Here is a 10452-nt window from a genome sequence, read left to right on the forward strand (position 1 = left end):
TATCCCAGGCCACCCAGGGAACCAGAAACTGACAGATACCTTCTACTTCCTGGTTCTTCTACCACTAGGTGGCTGAGCTAATGACAAAAGATTGATGTGGTCCAGGTCCTGTCTCAAAGGCATGGCATGCACTGTCCTAAAAAGACTGACAATAAGCAGGCCTCAAAGCCACTGAGCCTTTAGGTGTTGGTATCAGTGCCTCCCCAGGGCCACTGGAGAATGTTCTGCAGAGACCTCATCAACTCTGCCTCCCACTGCATAGGCATCACTGTAGCTCTACTGGCTAAGACACACTAAGACCAGTATGGGCTACCCAGCCTAACTGAGTACAGGAGCCTAGAGTTTTAGAGAGCTGCCTCCTTCAGTTGTGGGAAAGTTTGCAGGCTACCAGCAGTCCACTAGAAGCTCCAAATAGTCTGATTAGTCAAAGTCCTGGTCAGCAGAGGAATTTAACTCATGGAGTAACAGGGGGCTAGGCTGTCAGCTCCAGCAAAGTCCCCAGTCCCTAACTGTATCTGAAAGCAAAATGTAGACAAATGGCACTGGACAGTTTCCTTTTCACAAAACAGGATCTGGAAAATAGACCCTGGCTTCAGGGAAAGAAAGCAGCTTTTCTTTGACCGAGGGGAGCCTCCTCCACCCCAACAGGTAAAACTGAAGTTAGCTGACACACCTCCCTCTGCTCAGGCTGGAAGAGAAGGCTCCACCAAAGAGCAGTTTGTTAAAGTTTCTCACTGCTTCTTGGGAAAGAGCAGGCCCTGTGCCCTCCGGGAAGCCCAGGTACAAGGCGCAGGCGCCCACGCTCAAAGGCTTCGTTCTACCTTTCCAGAGTCCCCCGAATCTCTAGTTTTCCGAGATGGGGAAGAGGACAAGGTGGAGCTCACGCGCAGCCCTTCTGACAAATGGCCTTTGCTTTATTCCACTTCTCACTCAGAGCCGGCCCTCCACCCTGCCTTCTCCTGCATATCGTCCACCCACACCCCGCTCACCTTGCACATCTCATTGGTCAGTAGCAATCCTGCAATGGCACAGGGACGCTTGCCTGCTTCAGGGCTCTCACCTCCTTTTCTGACTTCCACCTCCACTGCATCCTCATCAGGCTGCATGCCGCCATAGGCGATGTCCTGTCCCTGCCACCAAATTGGTCTTGCTTGTCTCTACTTAGGGTGGCATGCCACTGGGCCCTTGTGAAGTTCCCACTGTGCTACTTGCATCCATTGCATTTCATTGTAGTCCTATCAAGAATCACATAGAGCAGGCCTGTTTTGCAGGGAAGGAGTCAGAGTCATCCACATTAGAACTGCCATCCAGGTCTAACTCTAGTTCATGTTTGTCACCCACCATCTAAATGTTCTTCTCATCTGCACCTGTCCAAGCTCTCCCATCTGCTCATGCCACCCACGGGAGCCCTTTCCCTGATACCATTGCCAACATGACATTTCTTTGCCTTTGTTTCTATATTGGGGGATCCTGAACACAGATCTGGTTTGGATGGCTCCAGGTCACCTGAGGCCTCACTAGGGGGAAGGGTCTTTGACTGTACACTTGAGCTTAAGGAAGAGGGAAGCAGGGATGCAAGATGTGAGTGCCTAGCTGGGACCCCCACCTGGAGCAGGCTGGCCTCCCTTCACCCCTCATTACCCCAAGATGTAAACACAGTGGAGGAAGTTTAGAGTAGCAGCAGCCTGTGGCAGGATGATTTATGGGGACCTGTGGAGAGGACTGGTGTGTCCACAGATGGATGCATGGCAGCAGAGCGTTCGCAGGAATACCTTACCTCTGAGCACTAGATAGACAAGCAGCAGGGAAAGGTGTGAACAGGGCAAGCCGAGGACAGAGACTATTCCTGTAAAACACAGGCCTGTGACTATCCCAGTGACGTCTTCTGCAACATTAGGGCCTTGGCTAGTTTCTGGAAGTTATGACAACTCTCATTCTCCATGTTTCCATGTCTTTATGCACACAGGGGTGTGTGTGCGTGTGTGTGTCTGTGTGTGTGTGTGTGTGTCTGTGTGTGGATGTCTGTGTGTGTGTGTCTGTGTGTGTCTCTGTGTGTGTGTCTGTTCGTATCTGTAAGAGAGAGGGGGAGGGTTAGAGGGAAGGAGGGACACAGAGAAAAATAAGGAGGCACAGTGGCTGGCACGTCTGAGTTGGAAGCATGTTGAGGATGCACAGATGTAGGGAAGAGAGCACCTTCTGGCTCCTGGGCATTGGTTAAAGTCAGGCTCAGAGGTGAGCTTTAGTATGTGGCCAACAGAACCTTGGTGAGCGACAGTAGGCAAGAACAGCCATCCAAGGTGCACATGTCAAAGCCCTTGAAGATGAGAGGAAACAGTACCACTTCAGAAGGGCTCTGCCAGCTTCCTGTCCACTGCCCTCCCTGCTCAGTGTATCCCTCTCACATTCTTCACAATGAGGGGTGGCCCAGGGTAGCTAAAGTGTTGCTGCGAGGCCAGAACCCCATCTGAACTGCCCCCATGAAGACTAGAGAATGAAGTCATTCAATTATTAAAAAACTAAAACATCTCTGGAAGAATCAAACAGAGAAGTGCTGCGGTCCCACTCACAGAGCTTTGACAGAAAGAAGATTCTTTCTTATACAGCTGATATCAGCCCAGCAGTGACCCTGGCATAGCTACTGCTAACGTTGTTACTTCCAGAACCTCTGGTCTTCAGTGCATCCTAGGCTTAAAGCCATCAGTAGCCGTTGGGTAGGGGCTGTGAAACAACACCCCCAATTTAGCAAAGACATGCTGTGTCGTCACCTGTCACCTATTACTGTGGATCAGTACTGGTAAGGGACAGTGTCAGATGGCTCCCACGATATTGTCACTGAAAAAGCCCGGGAACCTCAGCTCTACCCGACTCTGGCAGTTCCCATCTATGGGCCCATTTTTCATCTCAGGATGGGAAGTTCCTTCCCCCTCTGGCCCACTATAAAGCTAATAGAAAGCATCAGATGGTTAACTCACAATCTGCAAGGCTGAGGCAAAGGTGAAGGCCTTCCTGGGGACGGAGATCACAGTACAAGGCCCCAGGTGCTGAGTGGACATGGCAGAGAAGCAGCTCGTAAAGCCAGGTCACTTTGCCTGCATCTGATTTCTTGGCCCAAAGTCCAAAGAGAATCACAAGTTCTCCTCCAGCTACTAGCATGGAGGATCCTATCATACAAGCTCTGCATTCTCCAAGGATGGTGTCTCCTGCATCTCTCCGAGGGGCTCTAAGAAAAGGCTGGTCTCTTCACTAACCACCCTCCACCGCTTCCCAGAGACTCCATTGGAGCCGAGGGGCTTTCTCTACCACCGGCGAGGGGGGCTTTCATATTTAGTTTTCAAAGAGTGAAAAGTACACTCGTGCCCCCAGCTAGGCACAGCTTCTCAACTTACCTAGAAAATTAATGTCTGTGATTCCCAGTGCCGAGGCCTAGAGGGCTCCAGCAGACCTCTACTGCCAGAATTCATCCCTGCTCTGGAGAACCCCCAGGGAGGGGTGGCAACAGACAGCGCCTGGCACTAGCCTCACTTGTCTGTACTTTTCCTTGGACTTCTGCCTGTGGTCTTCTGGCTTTTACTGCTGGAAAGGAGATCAAAGTCCCTGACTCCAGCCACCCTTACCCCTTCGTTGTATAGGTTGGGAAACTGAGGCCTAGAAACCAGTATGGGCCCAAACTTACAGATTTGCCAAGGACACAGGCCAGAACTCTGTCTTCTAGCCAGCCAGAGGGCCCTTCTCACACTTGGGGTCCTGCCGGCTCAGAACAGGCCCGGCCCCTTCGTGCCAGCCATCGGCAGAGCCGGGAATGCACAGTGTGTTTGGTTTGGCCTCTAAACGGTTGTGCCACGAGACAATGTTCCCCAACATAAGCCTGAAAGGGGGTGGGGACCTGGGTTGGGGGCCAACTTGTGAGCGGAGTAAGCTGGGAAGAAGGAGGGAGGTTGCACTCCTAGGGGTTTGTCCCCCTCCCCCGTCCCACTTCATTTTCCTGGGACTCTTTCCAAGCAATAAAAACCCCACTTGGGCTCCAAGGGAGAGTTTTCATCTTTAGTTTTCAAAGTGTGAAAGAAAATACCTATAGGTGCCTTGTGAGGCATAATTCCCATTTGGTTTGCACTGCCCACCCCCAGCCAAGGCAGCCTGAGCACTGGCTCCAGCCGCTTCACAGGGCACCTGGCCCACTGCCCTGAAGTCAGCCCTCAGAGCCTTTCAACTACCCAGGCTGGGACACACAGTGGCATGGAGCCATGGATGTGTGTGTATGGATGTGTGCGTGTGTGTGTGTGTGTGTGTGTGTGTGTGTGTGTGTGTGTGTATGAGAGAGAGATTGAGGTAATGACCTCTACTAGACACAGGCCTTAATCTCCTCTAGGGGCTGCAGCCCACAAGCCTTCACCCTGACTCTGGAGCCTCCACATCAGTGCTCAAGGTCTCACCAGGAAATAGTGTGCTTCGCCGATGCTCTGGGCTCTTGGCGCAGAAGCAGTTGACCCCACTGCAGCTCATCTAGCTAAGAATCCTCATCTCCTTCAAGCTCAGCAGAAACTGAAATACGGCATAGAAAAAAGCTTTGAGCACGGTGACCGCCTGTGCTCTTACGTACATTGTGAGTGCAGGGTGTTATTAGTTGAAGAGCAGAGAAATAAAAATATTAATAATAATTTTAAAAAAGAATCCTTCCTACATCTCCCAGGGCCCAGCATTCTTCTAAGACTCCTCAGATTGAAACCTGTCCTTTAATTCACATAGAACAAAGGCCCCACTACGGCAGTGGCAGTGAGGCTAGTGGGAAGGTGATAGTGTCTTAGGTGAGCCTTTGCTCTTCAAGATCACAGGGCAGATCATGGGCCTTAAGGAAAGAGTGAGAGAAGTCTCTAGTGACAATAACAGCAAGACAGTGGGCGTGATGGGGATGAGATAAGGGAAAGCAATACAGTGAGACTGTGACCAGTCCCATGTGGTTGAAGGCCAGCATGACAGGAAACGGAACACACTGGTTTCTGTGAGTAAAACTGTGCTGTGGCGGCCCCACCCCACCCCTGTTTTGCATACATACTCTGTAAAAGCACTATGCATGCATCTCTGAGAGAAACAATCCTACTTCGCCCCAAAACCTGATACCCAGTAGCCTCTTTGAGGTCCCTTTGCTGAAAGGAGGTGGTAAGACTCATTTCGAAGGCTTATTGTGAGGATGATAATCTTGTTTGAACAGCTGGTGTGGGGGATGCGCCTCCTGTGGCAGATAGGATGATGTGGTGAAAATTAAGGTGTGTGTGTGTGGTGTGTGTGTGTGTGTGTGTGTGTGTGTGTGTGTGTGTGTGTGTGTGTGTGTGTTCTGCCACCGTCAGCAGCAACCTTGTGTGGAACACCGAGATGTAGACCACTAGGATACAGGTGGAAGCTATACTCCGGGGACCCCAATTGACTTTGCAATTGTTTCTGCCTGGAACTTGCCCTCATTATTGGTCACATGTGGGCCCACCATCCTGGGGTGGGGGGGTTAGTTGAGCCGTCTGTGGGATTCCAGACTATTCCTCTTCCCTAAGATACCTGCTAAAGCTAGAGCTGAACCCAAAGCTCTCTTCCTAGGAGGAGGCTGCTGACAGTCCCTGTGTTTCCTCCTCGCAGCACTACGATCTCGCCACCTCTGCTGCCCCTCCAGCCTACCCCCAGCTCCGAAACCACCAAGCCCTCCTTCAAGTCCTCACACCAACTCCAGCAGCAGGACCCTGTGGGGCCTACCAGCAGCTCCGCGCCTACACTGGGCCTCCTCCCTGCCATCACTGCCTCCATCGTGGTCCCCTTCCTGCTACACATTCTCGGGCCTTCCTGACCTCGACCACCCTTGCAGAGAAGTCAGAGAAACCACAGGAGTCTGTGGCCACGTCCACCATCTGACACCACCTCAGAGGGTGCTAACACACAGGCAGTTCATACAGGACAGGGACCTTAGAACACTAGAGCTTTATTGTACTCAAGTTACATCTTCTCTTTTGTAGAAGGTCTTAATTTCCCATAGTGCTATGGGGCTCTTTTGTAAAATATGTGTCCATATTAAAAGAGAAAATGTATTTATTCTATTGATAAAACTATTTTTATGTAGCCTCTGTTATAGTCCCTGAATTAGCCCCAAACACCAACCCAGGGAAGGAACCTAGGTTCCCATGACCTCTGTAACCTGTGTGGACTGTGGCTTTGAACTGCCCAAGCCTCCTGCTCAGGCCTGGCTTCCCTCACTGTAGGCACCTCTGAGGGCAGGCAGCAAGGCAGCCCCAGCTTTTGTGAGGCTAGGTTTCAGAGCCAGGGGCATGGTGGCCAACCATCCTCCCTAACCCTGTCCAGAAGGACAATCTAAGGAGAAAAAAAGAAGAAAGAAAGAAAGAAAGAAAGAAAGAAAGAAAGAAAGAAAGAAAGAAAGAAAGAAAGAAAGAAAGAAAGAAAGAAAGAAAGAAAGAAAGAAGAAAGAAAGAAAAGGAAAAGAAAAGAATGCTGCTATTTTGTAGTCCTGCATGTCTGTGGACTGGCCTTCCAGGGTTCTGGTGGGGTTTTCCATTAAAATGGGAGACTGGTGCTAAGAGAGATGAACCCAGTCCTGTGGTCAGATGGCTACACTGAGACCCAAAAAGTGAATGGGGTTACCCAAGGTCACAAAGCAAGTGGGTGATCTATGTTCCAGTGTCACTGGTGCAGCTTCCATTCAAGAGGAGCTGGTAAAACCACAGCTGAGAGGTGAGCTGGGCAGAAGGCAGGCATGGGCAGGGGTTGGCACAGAACAGTCTTAGGGGTGACGGAGTGCAGGCGCCTCCAGTTGTGATAATGACAGTGGTAAAGAGAGCCACCTGTCAGAAGCCTGCTGTGTGATGTGATGACCTCTGATTCAGTGATAAAGTTGAACCCCAAAAAAGAGGGGAAAAGATCCACCCAAGGTGTACACCCAGCCCAGCCCAGGATCAGGGTGATACAAAATATACCCACGAACTGTGTCCTACTCCTGTTCTTTCTGACAGGAGAAGCACCAGAGGAGGTAGATTTCCCAAACTGGAACCCTCCCAGGCTTCCCCTGGCAGGCTAGGAGGCCATTTCACCAGCTCCCCCTGCTGGCTTCTGCAGCCCGGGGCCTCTAGCGGGACACTGAGCCAGCATGGCCAGGCAGGGAGTTGAGACCCTGAACCCTTCTGTCCCTGGGGCTGACTGAGGACACAGTGGGTCAAAGCTAGGCTTGTGGCTCATTATTTAAGGACTCCTAGATCCTGAGAGCAGAAAAGATCCCTCACCTGCCAACAAGAATAAGGATAACGCTAAGGTCCAGGAAGAGGAAAGGCCACTCCCAGGTGGCACAGCTGGGGCAGGCGTGTTGACTCCGGTCCGGGTCTCTCACCTCACTGCACATGGGTTTCCCTGGCAGGCTTGATGGCGCCTGGTTGGCCGCAGCACTGCCATGCTTAGGTTGGCAGACATCTGCCTTCTGAGATGGCAGGATTCTGGGCAACTCATTGCATAGTCAGGGGTCCCACAGGCATCCTGGCAGGCAGCAGAATTCTTTCCAGCTCTGCCCCAGTGGACAGGTTTAAGCCTGAGACCTGGCAAGATTCTGGAACTCTGCTTCACAGGGTCCCGCCAGTCCCATGGGCACCACACTGTAAACTGAACTTGACCTCAACCAGGACTGGAGTCAGTTTATCCTTGGCAAAAAATGTGACTTCCTATTGCTGAGCGGGAAGGGGCTTAGCTGACTTTTAAAGCAGGCTCAGAAGTTAGACATCAAACGGATTGCGCAGAGCGCTATTGGGATGAGATAAGTGTAAAGGAATTGGAAACACACAGGCCAGATTCCCCTGTTTGGGGCAGAGTATGGCATGAGATGTATGGAGATCAAGCTTGAGGTTAATTAAAGATGAAGCATTTGGGGAAACAGTCCAAGCACCTGACCGTGTGCCCAGACCTGTGCCAGGCATGCGGCCAAGATGGTGAATTAATACAGCATGCAATCACTGTGCAAGCACGGTGCCAGGGTTACACACATGGACTGAATTGTACCCACCTTTATGGGCCCAGAAGAGTTCACCATCAACATGGGACAAGTGGGGCTATCCTGGGCTACTACTTTCCCAGCCCCAACATCAGGCCACTTGTCTTTCCAGACCCCTTCTTAAGGAAGATTGGAAGTGAAGGAAGTGTCCCAAACTCTCTTCCTCCCCCACATTTTAGGGTTTTTGAAGATGATGTGCCCTGCCTAGTAGCACATGTCTGTAATGACTGAACTTGGGAGTCTGAGGCAGGAGCATCAATAAGCACCATAAGAGATCCAGACTGGGATGCATAATGAGTTCTAAAACAGCTTGAGCTACATAACCAGAGCCTATATAAAAAATGGAGGGGAGGGAGGGAGGGGGAAGGAAGGAAGGGAGGGAGTACAGGCTAGTCCAACAGATCAACAAAATTCAAGGTTGGTGTGGGCTTAGAAAGAAAGAGCCATTGATGATCAGACATCTAGGGCCAAAGTTTCCTGGCCCCTGGAGATCTCTACCAAGTCAGGGTTTAGAAAAGTAGCAAACTCAACTTGCTGGCCTACATCCTAGGAGTCGTTGCACACAAAGTCAGAATGTATGGCTAGGCCACTGAACCTTCCCTTCCTGCTCTAGAAACAGACCAGTAGTCCCTCAGCAGTTCCTCAGACTTCACGTTCTCTCTAGCTAGACTCACAAACACGGAGCCCAGTTCCCTTGAGATTCCCATGAGTATTTTTAGGACTTTTCGTTTTGACTTTGAGGCAGACAGAAAGATGGAAGGCCTGAGGCCCAGCAGATTAGTGGGGGTGAAAGAATCAAAGAGGTGCAGGTGCCTATCTAGGAGGTCAAAGATACAGAGTTGGCAATGCGTGGATTGAGGGAGACTCAAACATTCCCCTTCTATTGAAAGACCCAAGCACATCCTCCCCCCACGGAGTGTGGGCACCAGCCATGTCCTGGCCTTGCCCAGACTTGGGCAAGCCTGGAAGCTCAGGTACTTTGCCCCACCACTTAGCCTAGTGTCCCTATCACAATAGATCCCAGAGAAGAGAACTGCTAGTTGTCGTTTCACTGATACCCTAAGTGGCAAGAAAAGAGACGAGGTAGTCCTAACCATGAGATAAACACCAGGCTCTCTACTTGGTTTTCAAGACTTTCCATGTCCCGACTCAGCTGACCTTGCTTGCCATGTTTCATCCAGGAACCATATCTGTTATTTCTAGAGTAGACATGGTATATTATACATGTTGCATGATATATTATAAAGGGGAAGCTCCCATCCCTTCGCCCAGCCATTCATCCTGTGAGGATGACCCCAGCGGCTTGCTCCAGGATGTCCCCATGAAGGCTTTGTACATCCCTAGTACCACACCCACATTCCAGAGTTAGGGCTGTTTGGATATGAATTTGCTCCCTGTTGGGAATGCAAGCAAATCAATGAAGTGGGTCTTCATTGACACTTCACACTTCAATGAAGTGTGTCTGTTTTTTATGACCTTCAACACAAAGGTGATACTCTGCAGATGTGCTGAGAGGGACAAGGGAGGAAAGGAAGCAGAACAGAAGGAGAAGAGGTTAGACCTAGGAAAGGCAATAGACAGACTTGGCTTTCTATTTGAGACAACTTCCACATCCCTCGCTGCTAAAGGATAGCACCTGACGGTAGAGCTCTCCAGGTGGAGGTAGACGCAGAGTATGCAAAGCCCCAGGGTCCACTGGCTGAAGATGTGGTAACCAGCTGGAAATCTTGGCAAAGGATTGGTGTAAATGCCATGAAAGTGCGCCTGGCTTTGTAAGGTTTGGGTTCTTTAAACATTGTTATTTTTCCAAAAATTCATCTAGGCAGCCAAAAATATCACCCTGGCTGGCCGTCTAAGCCTGTAGATTCAGTACTCAGTCAAGCCTCTCTATTCCCCTCCCCCGCTTCTACCCAGCCCAGCCAGGCTTGCCATGAACTGGCAGAGACGCCTGCTGCACTTGGGCAGGGGACCTCTGGGGAGGAGATGCTTGCATTGAAGCCCTGCCCACGACTGCAGCTCAGAGCCACTTCTTGTCTGTGCCAAACCTTGAGGAAGGGAAGTCAGAGCTTCTAAGGGCCCTTGGGACTCTACCTGGCCCTTTCCAGGGAATGTCAGCTCCTCACCCCTGGCTCTAAAGGCAGACTGGGATCTTCCCCTCGAGAGGCCTTTGCTTGCTGCTCTTTCCGCTTGTTTCTTCATAGACCATAGGAAGAGTTTCCTGGGGCCAGGGGGCGAATTCTGTGTATCATATAGGCACCACAGGCCACCATGATGGGAGCATGTGACAGATAAGAAAGCATAACTTAAAGGTCCCCCCCCCATCCTAAAACCTGCCTTGGAGAATGTGGTTTTGAATAGAATCCAAGTCTAAGGTGCCTGGTGTCAGACTAAGGACTCTTAGACTGGAGTCTCTCTGGTTGCCAGGCTGA

At 50.9% G+C, this 10452-nt stretch overlaps 1 protein-coding gene across 1 annotated transcript in view; it reads left to right on the forward strand.

Annotated features, from left to right (window-relative positions):
* The window catches only part of Trabd2b (TraB domain containing 2B), a 199255-nt gene extending 192889 nt beyond the window's left edge, over positions 1 to 6366 (forward strand). Inside the window, exon 7 of the mRNA XM_052177007.1 lies at positions 5623 to 6366. Within this exon, the coding sequence (XP_052032967.1) occupies positions 5623 to 5827 (205 nt within the window). The 3' untranslated portion in view covers positions 5828 to 6366. The remainder of the gene's footprint in view (positions 1 to 5622) is intronic.
* The last annotated feature ends 4086 nt before the right edge of the window (positions 6367 to 10452 follow it).

This window comes from Apodemus sylvaticus, chromosome 3 (genome assembly GCF_947179515.1).
Source record: "Apodemus sylvaticus chromosome 3, mApoSyl1.1, whole genome shotgun sequence".
In the NCBI taxonomy this organism is placed as follows: domain Eukaryota; kingdom Metazoa; phylum Chordata; class Mammalia; order Rodentia; family Muridae; genus Apodemus; species Apodemus sylvaticus.